Genomic DNA, 24,625 nt, shown 5'->3' with positions numbered 1-24,625 from the left:
AACAAAGGGGCCAAGAATCCTAGCTCACTGCCCCCCACCCCAAGGGAGCATGTGGGTGAGCAGCTGCCGACAGAGGGGCCAGGAGACAGGCCCCGGGCCACAGGTGTGCTGTGGCCGGACTTGGACCAGCATGGCCTTCCCGCACGCTGCTCGTTCTGCCCCCACCCCAGCTCATCAGCACCCCTGCAGAGGAAAGCGGGACCTCCCAGCACCGCTGTCCCACCCTCCAACTCTTCCGTCACTGTTGGGTGCGGCTGAATGGCTGTATGTTTGCAAAGTTGTGCACGGGCTTGGGCAGTCTCAGGGGAGAGAGCTTCATCTGTGCTTCAGGAGCCCGTGTGCCCGGCAACAGACCAGCTCCTCACCAGGCAGGGGCACCATCAATGACCCTGCTTGCCATGTGACCGGACGGGGCAGGGTACCAGGTCCGGGCTCGGCTGAGTGGAGATGCCTGCAGCTTCATTTCCCTGCTGTGCCCACAGACGGAGACCCTGGTTGGGGGCAGTCAGGGTACACCAAGGGCGGTGCCTACTCTGGACTCACAGATGAAGGGGGGACATGGAGATGCGGAGAAGAGCCTGAGAGGAGAAGGGGCCAGAGGAAGGGAGGGCCAGAAGTAGGAACTGTGCACTTTACGTCGATGGAGGGTTAGCCATTTCATAACGTTCCTCTTCACCGGGTGGAAACGGCAGCAGGGAGCTGGGCAGAAGCCGGAGGTAGGATTCACCTCGACCAGAGGTTCCCAGGAGTTAAGATCTTGCGAGGAACATTCTAGCAATGACTTCCTTAAAGTCCTACCTGAGAGTCAATTAAGATCACTTTTCTTTAGGGACCTCCCTGGCAGTCCAGTGGTTAAAAATCTATCTTTCGATGCAGGAGTCTGGGGTTTGATCCCTGGTCCAGAAACTAAGATCCCATGTGGCAGAGGGCCACCACTAGAGAAACTTTGAGAAAGCCTTTGCGCTGTAACAAATACCCAGCGAAGCCAATAAATAAATAATATGACTTTCTTTAGCAGCAGGAGTGAAGCTTACATGGTAATGATGGTAATAGTCCTAGGGGTAATAGCAGCTGACTCTGCAGGACCACTGGCCCTCTTAAGTGCTATGTATCCTCACTGAAAAGGTTTTGAAGAGCTAGAGAAGGGGGCACCAGAGTGCCGGGTGGGAGGGTGGGTCCCGGGGGTCCCTCTGGAGGGCGCAGGCCCTAGTCCTGCCTCCACTGGTCCCTTCTTCCCCTTGTTCTGTCTCCCTTCACCTACCTTCCCTGGGCCCGAGGAGGAAGCTGAGGCAGGCTAACTGAATGCATAACTTTATTAAATAAATGCTTTGTCACGATAAAAGACAAAGATCAAGGAGTAACATAAATTATAAGTTGAATAAATAGCATACAGCAATCTTCACTTCTTTTAATAAAACGTGAGATCCTCAGGGGTTTTTTGTTTTGTTTTATTTCCTTAGGTACAAAACACGAAATAGGAGGCGAGCTCTTCCACATTCAGGCGATTTTTTTCCCCCCACTTTTTCGTTTTTTTTTTTTTATTCCACAAACAGGTTTTGTTTGCTGGTTAATTTTTCATCCTTTTCACCAGTAAAGATTATGAGCATTTATTTAAAAACAGGAAAGTCAAAACAAAAAAAGAGAAGAATAACACTATGGTATGTATGTATGTCAAACTATAAAGAACTACAGTAATATGTGCTGTGATTATTGCTGTCTAAAAAACAAACAAACAAACCGGTAGGCAACTCGGAATCTGAAGGAATCTTGTCTGACAACTGTCTATCCTTGTGGGCTACTGTGTGATGGTGATGGTGGTGGTGGTGGTGGACGGTCCGGGACTCAGGCTGGTGGCCGGGGACCAGAGAGGTGGGGTGAATGGGTGCAGAGTGGCTGACCCCCCCACCTCCCCTTTCCTCCATCCAAAAAAAGTTAAAGAGAGGAGGCCAGAGTCTGTGGAAATAGCTAAACTACATACTCCATTAGGGAACCAAGAAAGGATGCTTAAAAAAGACACCAAAAACCTATGAGAAAAAAAAAGTAGAGAAAAGTGCAAAATAAGTCTTGCACTTTAGTGGTTTTAAAAAACAAAGACAGTACAACGCCCAGCACAACCACCTCTCAAAATACAGCCTCCTTAATCTTGGAAGCCAACTGTGTCTTCTCCAAGACCGGGGCGTTGCTTCTCCTTGGCCCGCTCCTCTCTGTAATTCTCATCTGAGCTGGAGCCCTTGTGGGGACTGAGCGGATGCATGTGGGGCATTGCCCCACATAGAGAGGGGGGCTTCATGGCCGCATGATGGGAGAGCGGTGGTCCAGGCCCGCTTCCCCCCCGGGAGGCTGGCCCCACTGGGTTACCATGGAGACCACAGAGGTGGTGATGGGAAAATGGGTGAGGGGACAGGAGGTGGGGCCACGCAGGGCCTCCTGTCATCCCCCGAGTTGGGGCTGAATGTCTCCAGGCCTGTCTCTCCAGGCCTGGCTGTCTGAGAAACTTCCAAGTCTCTTCTGTCCCAGACCGCCGGCTTTCCCCGGGTTGAGCTGGGGCAGGGGCTCAGTCCTAGCTCGGACCCCCTCAGTCACCTGGCAGTTGTGGTGGAGACAGGTCTCCTCTGCTAGAGTGAGGCCTGAGTCAAAGGGAGATGGGACGAGACCTCCTGTTGGCGCTGCGGATCAATGTCTAGATTTGAGGCCACGGAGAACCTGGAGCCTGAGGCCTCTGAGTGGGCAGACGGTGGGCAACAGGCAACCTGGGGTCAAGAAGGTCCCTGCTTGGAACTTCAGAGCTGGCAGCTCGCCATACCTGCCTGCTCACCACACTGCCCAGAGAGGCCTCACTTTCCTCAGTGATTCCCTCCCCCGGGACTCCCACCCTGGGCTTTGTCTGAAGGTCCAGCATCCTCTAGGGAGTGGCCAGCCGACCAGTCTCCCCGCCCCCTCTGCAAGCACTAGACAGAGACTCACAGATTTGGGGTTGTCAGCGTCAGCCCTGCAGATCTGAAGACGGGTGGCGTTAAAGCAGGCCCCAACCCCACATCTTGTGGCTGACTGCAAAGAGCCCATGGAAGGAGCCGAGGCCCCTTCAAAGTCCAGGAAACAGCGGGAGGAAAAGACGGCCCCCTTTCAGGAACCAGGAACTGGGTCCAGGCCTTGGGGGGAGGTGGTGGGGTGGGGTCTGCAAATTCCTGGCTCAGTCTTTTCTTAGGGGGAATGGCACCCCAGTATCCACGTGGCAATCCCAGTTCAGACGACTGCTCAAGATCCAGAGAAAGAATGGGCGGAGAGAAGGGTGAAGTGGGAAAGGCTGACGATACTGGCCTAAGACGCTGAAGTGTGGGTCGGGGGTTTGGGGACAGTGGCGCAGGGAGGGGCCACGTGGACACACAGCAGGTCAAGGAAGTCCTCACAGCTGCCATCCCCATCAGGCCCTTTGTCCAATGAAGATCGATGCCTCTCTCATCCCAGCCGACCGTCCACTCTGAGGGAGCCGGGGACACTCCCCTAGCGAATCCCAGAACTGTAGGCTTGCCACCAGCTAAAGTGTCTGCTCCTTAGCTGCCCCTCTGCACTGTCCCCGAGTTGGATGCTGGAGTAGTCTCCACGGTGTCATGTAATCGGGAAGAGTGGTGTGAGCTGCATTCACAGCGAGAGAGGCTCTCCTTTGCTGTGTCCAAGCCCCATCTCCTGGCCAGAGTTCTCCATCCTCAGAGCTGCCCGTTTGTTGTGGGGGTGGGGGGAGTCAGCGGAGGGTGGGAGTTTTCTTGGTTCAGAATCTTGGCTGCCCCAAAGCATCCATTCACTGCTTGTCCTGCGCCTTTCTGCCATCTCCCACCCCAGGAAGGAAGCTGGAATGGGCCAGGGTGGACCAAGGGCTTGAAAGCCTCTCTAGCCTCCGTCCCTTACTGCAGGGTGAAGGCAGGCAGGTGAGCTCGTAGACTTTTCCCTTCCAAACCACAGTTGGTCTCTGCTTATCCTTGTTCTTGTCCAGCTCCTACGATCTAGAACCCACCGAAAGTTCCTCACCTTCTCTGGCTCACAGGGCTGGGTTAAACTCATTTTTCTCATACAACCTGTTTCCTTTTCTTCTTCTTAAACCTCTCTCCTTCTTCTTAAATCCCAGAGGGCTTATCAGATGGGGACCCAGGGAAGAGTCTCCTGGCTTTGTCCCCTCTCCTTTTTGCTTTGCTCCAAAGCTAGGACGGGGCCGTCAGCCCTCTGTCTCTTCAGCTCTCTGCCCTTCACTCCATCTACGCTGGCCTGAACAATCACTTTTATGGTTTCCCCGTATTTACACTTTTCACCTCCATCTCCCTCTTTTGCCATCTCTCATGTCAGTCTCTCTCCTGCTCTGCCAGCATGAAGGCTGAGGGAGGCTTTCCAAATGCAGGCTTTGTCCAGATGAAATGAAAATGCTGGGCAGGACCAGGGGGTTGAACTTGGACCAATTGAGTTCTCTGGGTGTAGGATCCAGAGACAGTAACTTCCCAAGGGTCTAAAGGTGAATGTGACGTCCTGGGGAGCTTGGTGGGCACGCTACTGGCTGTGCTCACCGACCTGGCTTGGTGGTACATGAACACATGTGCACATGGGAAATCATGAAAAAAAATCCAACACCGTGTCCCACAGAGGGCTGAGTTTGCTGCTGCTCATGGGAGGCAGGCAAAGCTGGTTTATGGGTTGTGTTAGAAGAATATGGGTTTTCTTGGTTTCCCCAGAATAAGGACGCTCTTCAATGCCCCCAGAGGAACTACTTGGAAAAGTTAATGCAAACCTTGACAGAAAGGAAGGAAGAAAAGGGTAAAAAAAAAAGAAAGAAAATAGACTTATATGCCTATATATGACTATATGGAGCCTTGTAGATAAATACAAGCCCACTTTTTTCTCAGCCTATCCTCCCCCACGAAGGCTGTGCTAGCTGTGAGTTGGATGCAATGAAGGACTGAAACCACAGGCTTCACTCCGTGCTGAGTTTCAGCCACCCAGGAAGCACATGTCTTCCCACTATCGGGGTGTGGACTGATTTCTCAGAGTCTGCATGGGGAGTGAAATATGCACACACACTTCATATTCATGGATCCGCTTTAGGAACACCTACCATGGAGTATCACTCAGTTGTGAATCTGCCTTGTGTCGAGAAGGATGGAATGCATTTTCATCTTTGTAAATTGGAGGGAGAGAGAACACAGTGCCGGGGTGTGAGGAGAGGAAGGACAGGGTTTGAGCCGTGCGAGCTGCTGGCTGCAGGAGGAGATTGATCCAGGAGAGGCACTGACCCCTGTTGTCTTTTACTTTCTCCCCCTGCGACCCATCCAAACTGGGCAAAGTCCAAGTGTGGCATCAAAGGCCACACCTAGGGCTGCCGCTACTCCTGCCCCGATGGCTGCCCAACTCGGGCCAGGGCTGGACGTAAAGATGGATGCTTCTGGCCCATGCTCTGCTTCTCCTCCTCGTGACTACTCATCCTCCTCTCTCTTACCCACGTCTGCTTTCCTCCCTTCTCTTTCTCTTGTTCTTCCTCTCTTGCCCTCTTGTTCATTCAACTTGCCTCAAAAAGAAAACCTTTTTTTAAAAGGGGGGGTGGTCTCCTTAGCTTTTCACATCTCTGTTGTTGCCGTTTTTAAAGTTGCGACCTTGCCAGAGATTCCGAGGTCCTCAGTTTCCTCAAATAGATAGATATATGTATTTTTTTTTTCCCTTACATGAGATGAAATGAGTGGCGTCCTGGGGTGGAGGGAGGCGCTGGCTGGAGTCGGGGCTGGGGGTGGGATGGGGTGAGGGAAAGACGGGGAGGGGACGCATCACTCAACATTGCTGCTGTCGAAAGTGTGGCACTGAAAGTCCCCGTCCACGTACTCCACGCCTGGCAGCTTCATCCCGTACTTGTCCACGCACCAGCAGATGCCACGCTTGCGGCCACGGGAAGGTTTGCACTGGGGTGGTGAGAGGGACAGGCAGTGAGCATGGCTGTCCCCTGAGGCTCTGCTCCTTCCTAACCCTTTGCATTCCCTGCCCCAAGACAGACTCTCATCCCCAAAGAGTTGAGGGGACTGTACCACCAACTCAATGGACATGACCTTGAGTTCACCCTTGAGATGGTGTTGGGAGTTCACCATCTCCCAACAGACTCTGGGAGATGGTGAAGGACAGGGAGCCCGGCATGCTGCAGTCCATGGGGTCCCAAAGAGTTGGACATGACTTAGCAACTGAACAATATCAACACCCAACCCTTGGGGTTCTGGTGTCCACATTGTATGGGACAACCCAGGAAAGGTACTCATTTAGGCAGTCTGTGCTTGGCTAGCTCTTTCAACTTTGTCTTATGTCACCCAAAACAAGTTGGTTTTTATCTCCAACTTGGTATTCTCCAGAGAGCAACATAACCTGATGATGATGATGATAAGGATGATAAATTAAATTATTAAATAACGTGGTGGTGGTTGAGTCATTAAGTTGTGTCCAACTCTTGCTCCTCTGTCTATGGGATTCTCCAGGCAAGAATACTGGAGTGGAATGCCATTTCCTTCTCCAGGGGATCTTCCTGACCTAGGAATCGATCTTCCTGACCAGGGGATCTCCTGCACTACAGGCAGATTCTTCACCCACGTATCTGGTTTCCCTTGGAGTTCAGCTGGTAAAGAATCTGCCTGCAATGAGGGAGACCTGGGTTCGATCCCTGGGTTGGGAAGATCCCTTGGAGAAGGAAAAGACTACCCACTCCAGTATTCTGGCCTGGAGAATTCCATGGACTGTATAGTCCCTGGGGTTGCAAAGAGTCAGACACAACTGAGCGATTATCACTTTCACTTTCTTTACTGACTGAGTTACGAGGGAAGCCCATTAAATAATAGTAATACTAATAAAAGGCATCACTTGTATAGCTGTACCATATATAAGACACCACTTAACACTTAACTATACTGTAGATACTGTTCTAAGGGCTTTACAAAGATGAGTTCATTATTCCTCATAATCATGTGAGAACAATAGGTACAATTATTCTCCACTTTACACGAGAAACTATCGCCGGAGACATTAACCGACCGGGGTGAGAAGACACAGCTAGTAAGCAGGACCCCCAAGGACTCCCCCAAAGTTGCCCGGCTCTTGAGCCCTAGCTTAGATGTTGTGGTTGTTTAGTCACTACGTCGTGTCCGACTCTTTGTGACCCCATGGACTGTAGCCCATAAGGCTGCACTGTCCATGGGATTTCCCAGGCAAGAACACTGGAGTGGGCTGCCATTTCTTTCTTTAGGGGAACTTCCTGACCCAGGGATTGAACCCGTGTCTCCTGCAGTGGCAGGCGGATTCTGTACCCCATGCTACCATCTAAGGGAACTTAGATGAGGGGTGCCCTTATGGAGCATCTGAGTCACCTGGGAGGGAACTTGTTGGAAACGCAAGTTCTCAGAGTCCACCCCAGACCTACCGATCAGAAGCTCTGGAGTGGGACCCAGCAATCCGTGTGATGCTGATGCCCTCATGTGTACTCCTTAACAAGCTTACATGACCGGTTAACAAAGGGTAGCCTGGCTGTGAATGGGTCACGAAATGATTTCAGGAGGTACATGGTAAAAATACATTTGAGAGTCATGTGTGTGTGCATGCTAGGTCGCTTCAGTCTTGTCTGACTCTTTGTGACCCCATGGACTGTAGCCTGTCAGGCTCCTCTGTCCATGGGATTCTCCAGGCAAGAATACTGTAGTAGGTTGCCACACTCTCCTCCAGGGGATCTTCCTGACCTGGGGATCCAACCCACGTCTCTTGCGTCTCCGGCATTTGCAGGTGGGCTCTTTACTAGCACCACCTGGGAAGCCCCATATATTTATGCATGTGTACCAGAAAACAACACGGACAACATGGGATGTGACACAGTGATAGAAAGTTTCCTTTCAGATGAACTCATGTACCTATGGTGAATCATTAAAACATGAGTAGATTACAGTGTAGGCGGGAATGGGGTCAGTCGTGATTGTGGTTGGAGCAAGGATACTGGTGTTTTGGGACACAGTGTTGTTAATGACAGAAATCCAAGCACTTAGAGGTGGAGATTTGGTGGCGTTAGTGGTAAAGGAGTGGGATGCTATTTTTTTCTTTAGGGGATCTTCCTGACCCAGGGATCGAATGTGTGTTTCCTTCAGTGGCAGGTGGATTCTTTACCCCTACCCGGCCAGGGTTAGATGAGAAGACCTAAGAGACTCAGGTTCCATCGTGGAGGAGGGCATGGCAACCCACTCCAGTATTCTTGCCTGGAGAATCGCATGGACTGAGGACCCTGGCAGGCATGGGGTCCACAGGGTTGCATAGAGTGGGACACGGCTGAAGCGACTTATAGTGCATGCCCTGAACATGGGAAACGGGATGGGGCATGCCTGCTTTCCTTCTTTCTTTTTTTAAGGTTTACTGGAGTCGAGTCGGTCTACAATGCTGTGTTAGTTTCAGGGGTACAGTCTCTTCAGTAAGTGGAGCTGGCGACACTGGATGTACCTGCTTTCTCTTGTAGAGAAAGGGCTTCACGTACCTGCTTTCTCTTGTAGAACCCTTTGCGGTCGCAGTTGGGCAGGTACACGGCGCGGGGCACCATCCGCGGGCTGGCCTTGAGCTCCTGCAGGGAAGCCTCCATGTGCCGTCGGCAGGGACCCTGTGTGCGGATCGGAGGCGTGAGAGGCGTGGCCAGGCCCCAGGGAGTCACCTAGACGTGCGGAATGCAGTGGCCGAGGTGTGTGGGTCAAGGGTCTGCACGGAAACTCACCACCTTTGGTCGAGATTAGGTGCTACCCGAGGTCTTCCTCTGCCTCCCGTGCCATGACCCCTGGGTATATCAAGTGCTACCATGCATGCTCATTTAGATAGCGGGGGTGGGGAGGGGCAGGTTAAAAGCTGCGGGTGGCAGAGACCGAGGGTGCGGATATAGATGGAGATGGAGAGAGGGTCCTTGAGCCTCACCTGCTCAGATTCCTGTCTCATCTCGGGCGCCGAGATGACCCGGGGATGGGCGGTGTTCTCAGCTCCCCCCACGAACTTGGACTGGGTCAGCTTCTTTCTGCGGTCCTTCTTCACAGCCTCGGCCTTCAGCTCGGAGATGCGGGTGTGCTTGGGCCGGAAGATCTTGGGTGAGTAGGTCTCCTCCGCCATTTCGGAGGTGGTGGGCTCCTCATGCTCACGGGAGTCTCTCTCTGCGGGGAAAAGCGGTGGAGGATTAGCTTCTGCCAACTGAGAGCCAGCCGTGCGGAGCCCAGAGCTCCAAGCTTTGGAGCGAGGAGATGGGCTCTCTGCATCCCCATGGGGCTGCCCAAACTGGGGAAAGGGGAATGAGCATCAGGACAGGAGCCAACACGCCTGCGAGTGGTGGGAAGTCCAGAGGAGCAGACCTAGGGTGACTTCTTGGAGCAGGAAAGTGCTGGAAAAGTCAAGCTGATACAAGGAGGGAAGTGACGCAGGAGGAGGGCACTCTGGGGGCAGGGAAGGGACTTGTTTGCTGGGAAGTGGAAATGGAAGTGGGAGTTGCTCAGTCCTGTCCAACTCTTTGTGACCCCAGGGATTGTAGCCTGCCAGGTTCCTCTGTTCACGGAATTTTCCAGACAAGACTACTGGAGTGTGTAGCCATTCCCTTCTCCAGGGGATCTTTCCAACCTAGGATTGGACCCAAGTGTCTTGCCTTGCGGATAGATTCTTAACCACCTGAGCCACCAGGGAAGGCCCTGTCTGGTGGTGGTGGTGGGGGGGATCTGGCTGAATAGATGGGGAAGTGGCTAGAGGCGGGGCTGAGGTGTAAGAACACCATCTGGCGGTCAAGGCTGTCGGAGGAAAGGGATTGCCAGGGCCTGGACAAGAGGCCAAGTCCATCCTCTAGTGAGATCTTACTGCTTTTGGAATTGCTGGAGTTGAGATACATCTGCATTTGGGGAACCGAGGGCAGGAGGGCCCTGGGGTGTCTGGACTAGCAGGGTAGGGGGGAATCATAGGAGGAACAGGAGGAAGGGACCTGGGAAAGCCAGAAATGTGGGATCCGGAGGGGATCAGTGCAGGCTGGTGGAGGTGGGGGGCATGGAAGCCTGAGGCCTTGCTCCCTGCTCAGAGCTGGCTCTGTGCTCTGTGCCCTGGGGCATAACAGCTCCCGGCCAAGAGTGGCAGACAGCTGGCTGGGGCTGGAGTGGTTATATATAGCAGTGACTTGGTGACAGTCTATACTTAGCTGACTTATGACCTTTAAAGAACTAGGACTTTGTTCATTTATTTGTCGATCTTTTAATTCCAACCCCACCCCCCAGCCTTTGGCCTTTTCTTGGTCCACAGATTTCCATGAAATTCTCCTCTCAGAGGCACCCTCCCCTGGGCCCCTCCTCTCAGCCCCCTGACCCCACCGGACCGGACTGCTCTTCCCAGGTGGGCAGGGCATGGCCAGGATGCCCAGGGCCAGAGCAGGTGCAGGGCAGGATGGCCAGGGGCAGGGAGTCCTGTCTTCCCTGCTCTCTTTTCTTTTTCAGTTCTGGAAAAAGAAAATAGGGCTTTGGGGTGGCCCTGGAAAGTGAAAGTGTTAGTTACTCTTTGTGATCCCCATGGACTATAGCCCGCCAGGCGCCTCTGTCCATGGGATTCTCCAGGCAAGGATACTGGAGTGGGCAGCCATTCTCTTCTCCAGGGGATCTTCCCGACCCAGGGATGGAACCCCAGTCTCCTGCATTGTAGGCAGGTTCTTTACCATTTGAGCCACCAAGGATGAAGGGAAATCCTCCTCTCACTGGGTTCTCCAGGAGGTGAGAAGAGGTGTGGAGAGGGGGTAGTTTGGTGAGAGGACAGTTGCATACCTCCAGGGCAGGAGTTCTCAGCCCAGGGGAAGTTCCAGGTGTGTGTTGAGGGAGGCATTTGGAGACCCGGCCTCACCTGGTCAGGATGGCAGGTGGCAGAAAGCACCCAAGCACCCGTTTGTCTCTTGGCTCAGGGTTTGTTGGATTTAATTGAATGGGTGTCCAGCGTTTAATCCCCTTTAGGGAAGCTCCCTGCCCTAAAGAAGCCTCCAGAGGTGTGCAGTGTTCTGAGTGGTTAGCTGATCTGGGTATTTATCCACAGGAGAGGAAGGGAAGTAGTTTCTGGAGAAGAAGGTGGGAGGAGGCACATGGCAAGAGAGTGGGCAGGCTCTCCCCGAAGGGAACCCAGCACCAGGGTCTCTGACCCCTTCTGGCCTTTCACTCCCTCCTCCCACCACGTCCTGCCCCGGGCTCTGCCTCTAGTTTATCAAAACCCACTGGGATGATGAACCGACACGGCGATGTACTGAGTCCGTGGAGTGGAGCCTTCTGGGGATTAGCTGACCATAAACCAGCTTTGTGACATAAACCAGCTTTTCTTGGTTGTGGGATGAGCCGCGATGGGGGTAGGAGGCAGGGCGGAACAAGCCGATTTGGGGGACTCTGTACAAAGTGAAAGATTAGGGCTCTGTTATCTAGTAACTCAGGCCAAAACCTGAGACTCAGATCTGGAAGAAGTTGGTTGAGGAGAGGAAAAGCTGACCATGGCCTGGTCCCATCTTACTGAGTGACCTGACCTGACTCAGCCTCCCTGGACATCACCAAGCATTCTGACTGTCACCTGAGTGGTGCAGCAGGGGAGGTGGCAAGAGGTGGTTGCCGCTGAAAGGTTGGGAGCATTGTGGGGGTGCACGGCCACCCCCTTCCCCAGTCAAGCTTGTAACCAGATGAAGGGAGGGGAAGTAGGGCCAGACAGCCGGGTGCTGACCAGTGCGTGGAAGAAGGGAGAGCTTTCATCTGGGGCCACAAGCACATGCGTCCATCCCAGTGGTCCTCGTTCTAGTTCTTAAAGACATCTGGGCTGAGGGTGCCACTCCCTGTCCTCTGGCCACCTATTGTGTCCCTTTGGTCAGAGGGCGTCATCCTCCAGATGCCGTTGCACCTTCTCTTACGGAGCTTCTGTCTCTGGCTTTGGTGGTCGTGCAAGTACATTGGCTCATGCCCCCCACTCCCCACCCTGCCATCGGCAGCTCTTTTCAAGACTCTTCATATTTTAGGATCTTCGAGAAGTGCTGTGGGCTGCCCTTAACCTGGAGTCACCATTCCTGGGAGGAGCATGGGCTGTTCACAGTGGTTCCAGAAACCTTGGGGCAATTTACTTAGACCTCTCTTGGTCTTTCCTGTGAAGGTGTCCTAAGCAAGGACAATACTGGGGAACGATATTCTTGTACCTTCTTTGGTGGATTCTTGTACCTTCTCTGTGTTAGTCGCTCAGTCATGTCTGACTCTTTTTGATCCCACGGACTGTGGCCCACCAGGCTCCTCTGTCCATGGGGATTCTCCAGGCAAGGATACTGGAGTGGGTTGCCATTCTCCAAGGAACTCCAGACACTTTTGCAAACCCTCTCTCCTTCCCCTGGCTTCACTAAGGCAGGATTCCCTCCCCAGTTTGCAGTCTCTTTGGCTGCTTCTGAAGGGCAGGCTTAAAGTTTTGATGTGCCTCCCAGGTTGTGCCGCCACTTAACCCCATGAGACCTATTACTTAGGCAGTGGGAGAGTCAAGTATCAGATACTAATCAGGGTCTTGTGGTCACCTGTAGGTTCCAGAGAGACAGCGGAAAGTTGGATCAGAGCCAGGGCAGGAGCCTGGAATATCAAAGGGCTGGAAAGTAAGACTGGAGCTGGGATGCCAGAGCCAGCTAGTCCTACTCAGCTGCTCTGTGGCTGAGTCATAAATAGGCTTGCAATTTCGGAAGGGTTTAAATTTTAGATAACTCAAGAAGGCACAAGTAGACTGGCAGCTCCCGAGCTGTTTCATCAAAAGAAAATGGGTCAGGGTTGCAAAAGGATTTAGGACTTTCTGGCGAAGTTGCGCTGCAAATGAATAGCAATCTCTCAGGTACTTAACAATGCAGTAGGTTCTGAACTGTCGCCTGGCAGGTCAGTACCTGCATATGGCCAGTAGGTGGCAGAGGAGACTGATGGCTGCAGAACAGGCTTCCTTGTAGGAAATGTAAGCAGTTCTAAAATCTGGAACTTTTTGTGGTCTCCTTCTTTTACTTCTCTGACCACCACCCCAGTCTTCCCCTCTCAGCATGCACTTAGCGTCAGGAAGATGGACATGCATAGACTGGGAAGGACCTACGTGAGGCCAGGGATGGCGGGGAGAGGACAAGGCCATCATCAGTGTGTAAACCCCGGTTGTTTCTTTAGTCAACAATGCAAGCATAATGATTAGGGAAAGAAGGGAAGCAGATCAAGGACCTCCCTTCCTATCTCTAGCTGTCCTTTTGAAAGGATTCTGCAGAGAGCGTTCACTGTTGTCCCCTTCTTTGGGAAGCTGTGGAAGCAGGACCCTTTAATTCAGTGTCTTAGAAAGCAAGGGCTCTCGCAGTGGCCTGATAGTTATCTTTAGGCTGAGTTCTGATTCTCTGCTCTGTTCCGCCCCTAGTCCTGCCAGCTGGCTCTCTGATGGCCCCAGCCCTGCCATGTTAGGGCAGCCAACTCAGTTTCTGCTTCATTCCTAAGATGCTGCCCACTCATACTGATACAACAACATCCACTGAGGCACCACCCTTGGCAACATGAAAAGCTGCTTGAGGACTGTGTCATCCTCATGTCAGTGAACTTTTTTTTTTGCTGTGCGGCTTGTGGAATCTTGGTTCCCCAACCAGGGATTGAACCCATGCCCCGGCAGTAAAAATGCTGAGTCCTAACCACTGGGCCACCAGAGAATTTCCCCAGTGAGTGTTGAGGGTGGGTGGGTGCAGGCCCGGCCGCTGCGGACCCAGACGCATCCCCAGTGGGGGCAGGGGGCACTTCTCACAGCACAAGTGCCGATGCATCTTCCTTCCCCAAGCTCACCACGGAGACCTGCTCCTATGATTGAAACTACAATCGAACGTCCTACCCTGGGGTTCTTGGTCCTACCCTGGCACCATCAACAGCCTGGGCCCAGACTGGTAGCCGTTTCCCATGCTATCTTGACTTAATAGTCAAAACTAGAGAAAAATGGGTGGATCAGATATTGCGACTTTGCTTACGGAAATTGAAGAAGCTGAGGCGTACTTGGAACTGGCAGTGCAGGAAGGATGTAGGGCTTTGCCAGGCCACCTGGACCTGGGAGAGGAAGAGTCTCTTTTTCTTGCCAGTAGGCAAGAGGGATTCGCCCAGAATTTCTCTGCCAGGAATGAAAAGGGGAGCTGGGTTTCCACCGGCTCTCATTCTAGCTCCCTCTGTGGAATTCAGACAGTCAACATCTTAAGGGCAGAACTTTGTCATTTATCTTGGTCTCTCCAGCACATGGTCTTCAGTAAAGAACCTTGAAATGGAGAGATGCGTGAATCGGCTCATGGGACAAAGTGTAGGTCTAGGGGCAGTTGTGCAAAGCTAGCTGCAGCCTGTTGGAGCTAAGTGGATGCCCTGGGGGGTCATGTCACCCACAGACCTGCCTTTAAACGCAGGGATTTGCTACAGAGAGAACAAGGGGCAGAGAAGTGGGCCTCAGGAGCGGGAAGAAGTAGGGTCCCCTACATTTACTGGGCTTCTTTGATCTAAGACTGTGCTGTTGAGTACGATAACCAGCAGCCTCATGTGTCTGTTGAAAAGAGTAAATATTAAATCAGATTACGAACTCAGCTTCTCAGTTGCTTGAGGCACATTTCAAGTGCTCGATAGCCACATGGGGCTGGTGGCTACCGTGTTGGACAGCGATGACTGAGAACACTTTCTTCACTGCAGAAAGTTCCATTGGACAGCTTATCAGAGGGCCCTGATCCGTGCCTGGGGATGGCTGGATGCTCTGTGCTTCCTCCCCACTTTACCCTGTTCCCTAGCCAACCTGCAGCCTCCTGCTCTTTGCTACAACATGAGGCTTCTGGGAAAATGATGGATCAGCTGCTCACTGTTGAAAAAAATGTGAGACATGTCTCAGCCTCCTGAAGTCTGACCGTTTCCCAGCTGCAGATGCCAAGAGACTCAATTACACTGTGTGTGTCTCTGCATAAAAAAAAAAGGGACAGGGACCAAGGGAGGGCTGTGAAGCCTCCTAGGGGAGCTGCACCGTTCCCAGCCCTGCCCATGACATCGCTGACCAGGGCCTCCCTTGCCCCAGTCTTTCCTGGAAAATTGTTTTCTTTTCCTTTGTGGTCAGTAACAGACATGCATGTTCTGGGCTCTTTCTTCACCTGAATTATGGGCTGAAAAGGGAAGGAGCACGGACTTTGCAAGAGGAAAAGAAATCCACACAACTGTCATCCAAAGGAACCAGTTGCAGGTAGGGAGGAGTTGCAAATGGACATGCGGAGGGAGTCTTGCTGACTTGGGGTGCATGGCAAAGGTGGGGAGCAGATTCAGAGAGTCGGTGACTGGACCTTGAGAGCAATAGACTTATCCCTCTTAGCTCCTTTACAGCCTCCTCCCCATTTCAGGCCAGGAAAAGCAACAGCCACGCTGACCGACATAGGTATGTAATATCTCTATCCTGAGCAGGGAAATAAAGACACCTTACAGGAAAGCAGATAAACAGAATCAGGAGTTGGACTACCAGCCCTTGACCGCCAGTCTCCCTTCTTGAGTGGAAGATGGGGCTGCTAACAGTGCTTCACTAAATCCTGATGCAGGATTTTGCCCTCTCTCAGTTGCTTCCTCCCATCTCCTTGCCTTAGTCTCATCTGACTTATGGGGAGGTTGACAACAGCCCCCTCTTCATAGGGCTATGAGGATTCCACGAGTTGTTACGTGCTCGTGAACTCTCCACACAGGTCTCTGCCTTCGTAAGGTCTCTGTTGCCTCCCACCTCCCCTGTTTGCATCATCAACTAAAAATCTGGTTGCTGTGATACGTGGCTGACAGGTGTCTGCTTGTAGATCACAAGGTCTCAGGCGCCTTGGACTGCAGAAAGGTCTGCTGGGAAGTGATGGCTCTACCCTCGTCCCTGGGGAGTCTAGGTTGCCAGCCCCAAGTGAGAGGAACTTTACTCAAGTGCTTCTGAGAAGCAGTTTCCACTTAAGAGAACACAAGGGAGTTTGTCCCTCACTCCTTGATGCTGCGTTAAGGCACTAGGTCTCCTCCCCTGAAGTTGGAGAGAGAAAAGGTGACCTACCACCTTTCACAGTGTAGATGTGGCAAGTGTCAGGTTGGCGACCCTTTCCCAGAATGAAAGACTGGGGTCCCACTCACACATCCTCTAGGTAAAAGAAAGGAGCCTCCTCACTTTTTCTCCCTGAGGACCAACTAGGATGCAGGGCCGTGACTCTGGTATACATTTCTTGATCCCTGGGCAGCAGCTGGTGATAAATTTACACATGAGAAATACATACTTATGCACAACACCCAGCATGAGTTCTCCAGCCAGGTCTCTAGACTTGGGGAAGGTGGAGCATGCTCAGTAAAAACGTCTGTATCTGTTCCCTATTCCCTGCGCCCCCCGCCCCCCTCCGCCCAGGGAAGCCTGGCATGCTGCAGTCCATGGGGTCACAAAGAGTCGGAGACGACTTAGCCACTGAGCAAAAATAATGCACACCCCAAACCAGAAGGTAATGGAGGAGTGAGGTGGGGAGCAGCCTTTCAATGGGGTAAGGGGAGATAATGAGAGGGAGGAAGTGAGGGGTCGTTTCTCTGACCTGGCCACACTCCCACTGGTGACTCATCACGGCCCATTCAGAGCAGCACCAGTTAGCCAAATTCCCTGGAAAGCCCTGCATGACCAGAAGGGGGCGGCAGGGAGCAGATTGTTTGGACTCTTTCGTCGACAACCTCCCCCGCCCCCCGACCCCGGCCAGGTCCTCCTAAGGGAGACTTGCTAGGGGTCAAACAAGAGAGCATGTCCTTTTTGGCGATTAAAGCTCAGATTCTTTTCCTTTTTGACTTTTTTGGAGCAGGAGCAGAGAGTGGAGACAGGTTTCCTTCACAGGTGTTTTTAAAATGTGGCTGTTAGAAAGCTTGAAATGACATCTGCATGTGGCTTATATTGTACTTCGGTCGGACAGTGCGGCTCTAAAGGGTCTGGAATGAGATGCTTCAGGCATCTCCCTGAGGCACAGGGAGACTGGGGCGCATGCTCAGTACAGCTTTACTGGTACAATCTACACAGTTCAGGATGAGGAGGACCCCACATAGAACATCACTGCAAGTCAGAATAGGTCACATGGGGCTGGATTCTGAGTGCAAATTCAATTTGGATCTTGCTTCAGGATTTGGCAGGAGAAGGGCTGGTCTCTGATGGTTTAGGATGGGGATCAAAAATGAGATAACCTAGGGGCTTCCCTGGTGCCTCAGTGGTAAAGAGTCTGCCTGTCAATGCAGGAGACACAGGTTCGATCCCTGGTCCTGGAAGATCCCACCAAGCAGGAAAAAAAAATGAGAGATTACCTATTTATTTTAAGGGGCTTCAGATGGGTCAGTGGTAAAAAAAAATCCACCTGCTGATGCAGGAGATTCTGGTTCAATCCCTGGGTCGGGAAGATCCCCTGGAGAAGGAAATGTGAAACCACTCCAGTATTCTTGCCTGGGACAGCCCATGGACAGAGTAGCCTGGCAGGCTACAGTCCATGGTCATAGAGTCTGATTCGACTGAGCGTGCACATTTATTTTAGAACTCCCTCCAGGACTTCGTTGGTGGTCTAACCCATTGGGAAGAGAGTTTTATCTTATCTGCCTCCTTCTTGGGAATCCCCCAAGGGAGCAGCTGCCACAGCCTCCAAGGTGTGTGAGGATGGCGCTCAACAACTCCTCAGGTCAACTGGAGGCTTCCAGCTATAATCTGGAGGCCTTCCGCTCCTCTCCTAAAAGAGCTCTGACTGTGTAAGAAAACCTGTCGATCCTCTCTCTCTCTCTCTCCCTTACCAACTTTTGTGGCATGTGGTTTTCTCTCTTTGTTTCCGATGTGAAAATCCCTCCCTCATCCTACCTCACCCCACCCCAGCTCGGATCTCAACATCCTGCTGCCCCGCTCTGTGGAAGCTTGTGCTGGAGGAGGCTGGTTACCACGGGAAGCCAGCCGCTTCTATGCTGAGGGCTCCTTAGAGACTGTGGCCTGCTGCTCAGCCAAGGGGCAGCGAGGGCCTTCCTGCCTGCCCACATCAGGACAGCTCCCTGTCATTCAGAAAATGAGGTTTGGCACATGGGCCTGAAGTCTGGGCTGAACACACCCCTTTCCACCCTCCTTGCCCCCCCATCCCTCACCAAATCACTCGCCTAAGCCAGCCTTGCCTGCAAGACTGTGCAGAAAAAGGGATGGAACAGAACAAGATTGAAAATAAAGGGGTACTGCTTTCTCCACTTTGGGGCCACTTTGCTTCTCCTTAAACGGAGCACTCCAAGGTCTGAGCTCTTATTTCATCTTCACAGCACCCCCCCTCCACCCCTCCTGCTATGAGATGACAGCATTGGGTAATATTTGGCAAAGGCTTCATTGCAGGTTAGACCAGGCCCAGGCCAGAGCCCCAGGGACTTAAGGAAGAAAGGCAGGGAGGGCAGAACTAGGACTAGGAGGACTAGGCTCAACAAGATTCTAAGACTGAGTTCTAGCCTTGGCTCTGCCTCTAACCCTGCACCTAATTCTAAGCTTGTGACTTGTACTTTGGGCTTCAGCATCCTTATCTGTAAAATGAGGGCCTGACTGCCAAGATGCTGCGATCATGGCAGGTTCCTTCCAGCTGTAGCATTCTTTGGCCAATACCCAGGTAATTCCTGGAGAGACACTCGAACCTAGCTAAGCTGAGTGACCAGGCAAGAAAGGCTACTTCACCTTTGATACAGATTCCCAGTCACTTCTTTGAATTTATATTAAAGAAGAAGAAAAAGACATCGTAACAGAAATCATGGAAAGAATTGGAGTTGGAAACAAGAATGGGGAATTTTGTGGATAGAGGGAGAGGGGAGTGGAAGCTTAGAACTGTTTTTGTTTACTTGCTTATTTATTTTTGCAGATATGTAATAAATCTTACTGTTTTGGAAGACATATTTCCAGGTTACAACTGAAGGATGGTTTCTGGGCATGGTAACTTCTGGACCCACTATAGTAAAAATGCAAAACAGACATGCAAACAAAACCCCACCAGATAGCGTCCATGTCATGGCAGCCATTCTCTGCCCTTTTCACTTCTGCTTCTGGTGGGACCTCATAGGTACCTGATCTGTTTACAATGTTCTTCCAGTTTCTGGAGGCAGTGGGCCTGGAGTGCGGTGGTCCCTTCTCCAAAATTTCATTTTCCATACATTAAATAACCCAGAGTTTTAAATACATTGCTCAAGTACAAAGTAAAAGCTTTAGACAAAAATCACCTTCCTTTCCTGCTAGCTCCCCCCCCCCCCCCCGCCCCCGCCTTAAAGGGACCGAAGTTTCTGTGGGGATTTCTGCTCCCATGCTCTTTGTTGTAACCTTCTGGTGACCCCTGGCTCCTAGGTCAGCTCGGTCCTCCCTCTGCAGCTGCAAACCCACCTGCCTGCTCAAATCCAACCCTGAGCCCCAGGACTACCACAGCTGCTCTGGTTGAAAAGCCAAGCCCCCTGGGGATGTCTTGGAGTTGGGGGATGGAGAAGGGGGTGGGGTGGGAGGGAGGGATAAGAAAGTAGGGGGGAGAAAAAGAGTAGTGGAAAGAAAATGAAGCCTCACTGTGGCCAACTGTGCTTGCTCTTCCAGTCTGAGCTGACACAGCAGAAAGAGGAGGAAGGGAGGGGAGGGGGGAGGCAAGAAAAGTCGTTAAAGGCGCCCTCTTCTTGTCTTCCCAGTTCCCATTTTGGTTGGCTCTGGGCACAGCCAGCCTCTCAAAGACTTGTTTCAAAGGGAGGGGATAAGGGTGGGAAAGGAATCTGGCTCCTTCAGTTTTCCATGATCTTGTTCAATCCAGACACAAATTTGGCCAATAAACCTAAACCTGGAACTTGACTTCAACAGGGCATTTGGATTAGGCTGGGAATGGAAGCCAGAGTGATGGATGGCCAAACCCCTCAAAGAAGCAAAGGCTGAATGCATTTTTATTTAGGTAATTTTTCTTTCTTTCCAAGAAGCATATTTTCTGCTCTTCCCCTCTCTCTTATTTCTCAATGACAGAACTGAAACCCAGCACCCACTTCTCCCTGTATCCAAAACTTAACGTCTCGAAGGCACAAGAGAGATCTTCCAGACCCGGGTAAAGTATGCGGGCCCGTAAAGTCACAAGGCCCCTTCTTCAAAGAATGCCAGAGCAAAGCTCGGTCCTTCCCCGGACTCGACCCAGCTCACCCATATTTATTGAGCTTGGTCCAATAAATAGCCCCAGCCGTCACACACACTGCCCTCTGTTGCTATATCTCTCTCTGCCCCTGAACTGGCCAAAATAAAATTCAGGGCCCGGAGCGCTCCCAGGACCCGCTCGCAGGCGGACTCCCTCTCCCGTTGCCCAGCAACGCGCCTAGCAAAACACCAGTCCCCGCCGGCCCTGCTCTCTTCCTCCCACAAGCTTTGGCGGCCAGCCATCTCTCCTTAGCTCCCCATTTCTGATTCTAGAAATGCACTTTTTTTGTTGTTGAAAAAAATCTATATCTATCTCTCTATACACATTTTTGGTTAAATGTGTATATATACATACATCATCTATGTCTGTCTCTAAATCTACATCGGAAGGGGCAAACCCCAGTTCACGCTGCTCGATATCGGTAGAGAGGCGTGGCGGTGGAATGTGGGGGTATGGGGGAGCAGCAATTTTGGCTAAAGGAGCCGACACTCTCCTCCCTCTGTTCCTTTTCCTCTCTTTAAGTACTGTCGCTGCACCATCTCCAACTTTTGGGAGACCCGCCCAAGCTGAAAAGCTCCAGCCAGGAGGGCCCACTCCCATCCCATCTGTCCGGGAGGAAGGCGTCAGTTCCAGCTACCGGTCAAGGGCAGCCATCCAGCAACTGGAGCGGGTCAGGCACCTGCTTTAGGCGAGGTGGAGTATTTCAGAGGGGTTTGGATGGAGTGGGGGGAGGGGGAGGGCGGCCGCTCCATGCTTCAAGGCACTTTGAAGGTGGAGCTGAGGAAGGGGCTGCAGAGAAGTCTAAAGGGCATCTCATCTTGCTTGGGACAAAAGCCCTCGTGTGTGTGTGTTGGGAGGGGGAGGGGTTGGGATTGAACTGGAAAGTTGGATGCGCCAGTTTGCTCTCCCAGCAATTGCGCGCGCGCTCACCCTCCACACCAACCACATCACACCAACCACACGGCTGGGCAAATAGAAGTGGGGCCAGAATGCGGCCAAGCGATACCTTGCATACTTTCGCTGTGACCGGATTGTTACCCAGAGCGCTGGCTCCCAAGCCAGGAAATCGATTCATGCCTTTCCCCCCCTCTGTGCCGGTGCTAAGCTTTTCCACACCACATCTCACAAGATGTGGGGGGGTGGGGGGGGGTGGGGGGGGCGGGACCGCCTTTGAAAATTGGCTCTTAATAAAAATAAGTTCACCAACCGTCCCCGGGGGCCTCCGGGGCCTGCACATTGCCCTCTTTCCCGTTTTTGCTGGCCGTAAACTGGAGAAACGCTACCTCTTGCAAAGCTGGACAGACAAAACCTCTGCAGGGTTTGCGGGAATCCAGGTCGAGCCCACGAAAGCTCTCGTGTCTCTCTTCTCAACCGCAGACGAACTCCTTTCCTACATGAGGGTGTCTGTAGTTTGCAGTTAAGAGAACTCATGCTGGGGTGCTCGTAATGGACGGAGATAGGAGGGAAAGGCATTGTCCCAGTAAGAAAATACCGCACAGAATAAACACAATTTAGCCAAGACTTAACCGCTTTGGGGGAGGACCAATGCTCAGAACCCAGACTTTTGTGTATGAGTCATTAAACTTAAAAAAAAAAATTAAGATCAAGTAACTTTCCAAGAGGAAGCCGAACTGTTTCAATTGAGCAGGCAGCTCTGTCAACCTTTTAAACCCCAGCACTGAGAATTTGGGGGCGGGGCAACCCGGGGGCGAGGCTACTTGGAGGTGGAGGGGAGGAGCCTGGTGCGTGGCTTTTCCGTCTCCGCCCCCTTGATTTTGCATTCTGCGTTTCCAGGGCCCGTCTCCCCTTTACACCACACCCACTTGTGATCTGGCTTGAGAGCTCGAGGGGCGACGCGACAGGGCGGGGGATTAGCACTGGCGGGGAAGCTGCGGTATCTGAATTTCACATCTCTTCTCGTTTCCCAGCCCTATAGCTACCTTTCTTCCTAGGTAAAATCTGAATAGGAGCAGGGGAAAGGAGTTCGATTCAGGAACACCCAGCCCTGGAACATCAAGCCCACCCTCGCTATTCCTTCCCTTCACTCCCCCCGCCCCCGATTTGCTCCACCTCCCCGCCGCCCGTGAGCTTGCCCAAAGTCACCTTTCCTTTCCTGGGAGGAAAAAGAGGTATTTTGCATTTCAGTATGTTTTACCGACGACCAGTCAATCATATCGAGTCAAGAGCAATGAGTGTGCACGTGGGAGGGGCATCAAAGCCCCCGCCCAAAAGGCAAGAGCTACCAAGGGTGCGTGCGTGCGCGTGTTGTGTGTGCACGTGAGTGTGCGTGTGCGCCCGTGTGTAGGGGGGCGGGGTAGGAGAATGGAAACGTCAGGGAGGGACTGGTAGCGGGGTAGGGGGCTGGGAGGGACAAAGGTAGAATTAGCACCGAAAACCGGTAACGCCTCACTCGCCAGGTCCCCAGTTGAAGCAATATTTTAACAAAAGGATATTTTTTCAAGTTTAGAAAAAAACAAAACAAACCCCACAACATATTGGGTACATGGGGGTGGTGGAGAGGGAGTTGATCATGTAAGATGCACACTTTCGGACTGCAGATTGAGTACCTGAGGATTTGCATCTAGAGAAGAAATAGGAGCTCAGAGTCGCCGTTTAGTCGAGGGGGGAGGGGTGGGGCGAAGAAGGTGGGGGTAGGGACGAGGAGAAGGAGCGAAAACCCGGAGAGGCTCGGCTAGACCGATCCCTGGGGTAGCAGGATCGGCTGGGGCTCCGAGTCCGAAGTGCAGGGACCCTCCCCGCCCTCCTCCCGGCCAGCACCCCGGCTCTAAGCCACTTACTGGGCAGAGCGCGCGGGGCCAGGCTGTCCCGTGCCCCCACCCCCCCACCCCGCCCGTGGCACACGGAGCGCGCTCACCGATCTTGGCTTGCTCGCGGTAGCTCTTTTCGTTCAGGCACACCCCGCGGCCGTGCAGCAGGGCGTGCAGCGGCTTCTCCTCGTCCTGCCGGGGAAGGCAACGCAGCCCCTGGGCGCAGCGCTCAGTGTAGACGCCGCACGACTGCCCCTCGGCCAGGGCGCAGGTCATGCAGCAGCCGCAGCCCGGCTCCTTGACCAGCTCGCAGCCCAGGGGGCTAGGGGGGCACATGGAGAGGGCTTTCTCGTCGCAGGGCTCGCAGTGCACGAAGGAGCCCAGACCCTGGGCCGGTCCCGCACAGGCGGCCAGAAGCAGGAGGAGTGCGGTGAGCACCATCTTCTCCGAGTCTCCCCCTTTACCTGGGGCGGGGCAGGAGCGCGAGAGTGCAGGGAGAAAGGGGCCAGGAGGGTGCGCGGAGCAATGTTACTCTTTTTTGAAAAAAATTTCTGGCAGGTAGAGCAGGTGCCCTCCCCCGGACAATTGCAAAATGTAGGGAGCGATGGAGGGCTGGAGTGCCTGCAAGCAAGTCTCAATTGCAAAGATAAAGAGACTTGCAACAGGTAGGGGGAAAGGGATCCGCGCCCGGTGCACGCAGAGCAATCGGAGGCTGGAGAAACAAATCCCCCTCCCCACGAGTCTGACCTGGTCAGAATTGCGGCGGGGAAGCCAAAAATGGTTCACCTCCAAACAACCACCGGAAAAAAGGGCTCGGAGGTTGTGGAGGAGAGGTGGTTGGGGGCGTGGGGGGGAGAAAAATAGATTTCGTCTTCAAAATTTTTGTTTAAAATCTCAAAGTACACCCTGCTCCTTTCTAACCCTCAGCTGCCAGCGGCGCGCGGCTGCTGCGGAACAGGTAAGAGGCGGCGGCTGCAGCCGCGAAGGTGGGGGAAAAAATGTGGAAATCAAGAAATTTAAAAAAAAAAAAAAAAAGGAAAGAAAACACACCAAATCTCCTAACACCTCTTTTCTCCCAACCTGCTAGCACCTTTTCGAAATTCGCAGGTTCTGCGTGAAGCCCGCAGAAAGGTGCAAACGAGGGAGAGGGTAGTAAAGAGGAGGGGAAAAAAAAAAAGGAAAAAACCCACACCGCTTTGCAGCTCTTTCCTAGCTCTTTTTCCCCCGGCAGAAGTTTCCAAAGAGACTACGGGCTCCGGTTGAGCCGGCGCTTTTAAATAGACGGCCCCTGGCTGCCAGCCAGTTTGTAGCTGCAATTTGAGCTCCCCAACACCCAACCCAGGCAAGGATGCCAAGGAGTACACTCACACGGGGTGGGGGTGGGGAGAGGCCTTCTAGATACACGGGGGCTCCCCTTCGCTGCCTGAACAGCGCCCTCCTCTCCCTAGAATGGAAGAAAGTGGTGAGGGGACGGGGGCGGGGGAGCGGGGAACAGGGCTGGAGCTGCCCAGAGTGGGAGAGGAGGTGGGGGTCGCGGGGGAGAAGAGAGTTCTTGCAGCGCAGAGGATACAATAAGGAGCAACTCCTCTCTGTCCCTCCCACCCCTTAGCTAGCCAAGGCTCAGGCTAGAGGGAGAAGAATTTTCTTATTAGCCAACTGGATATATAGAGTGCCC

The 24,625-nt window shown here is 52.8% G+C and overlaps 1 protein-coding gene across 2 annotated transcripts; it reads right to left on the bottom strand.

Moving 5' to 3' along the window:
• Positions 1 to 1,295: 1,295 nt before the first annotated feature.
• Positions 1,296 to 24,207, bottom strand: IGFBP5 (insulin like growth factor binding protein 5). 2 transcript variants are annotated; one of them, XM_065930611.1, is made up of 4 exons: positions 23,058 to 24,207; positions 8,944 to 9,173; positions 8,519 to 8,689; positions 1,296 to 5,930 (listed from the first exon to the last, which is right to left on the bottom strand). In XM_065930611.1, the coding sequence occupies exons 1-4, from the start codon at positions 23,389 to 23,391 to the stop codon at positions 5,799 to 5,801; spliced, it is 867 nt and encodes a 288-aa protein (XP_065786683.1). In that variant the 5' UTR covers positions 23,392 to 24,207; the 3' UTR covers positions 1,296 to 5,798. The 2 variants fall into 2 exon arrangements, with proteins under 2 accessions (XP_065786683.1, XP_065786684.1); XM_065930612.1 differs by having other exon boundaries at positions 8,519 to 8,638; positions 23,058 to 24,205.
• Between the last annotated feature and the right edge of the window lie 418 nt (positions 24,208 to 24,625).

The sequence above is a fragment of the Muntiacus reevesi genome, chromosome 3 (genome assembly GCF_963930625.1).
Source record: "Muntiacus reevesi chromosome 3, mMunRee1.1, whole genome shotgun sequence".
Taxonomy (NCBI): Eukaryota; Metazoa; Chordata; class Mammalia; order Artiodactyla; family Cervidae; genus Muntiacus; species Muntiacus reevesi.
This window is presented reverse-complemented; position numbering and strand designations above follow the sequence as displayed.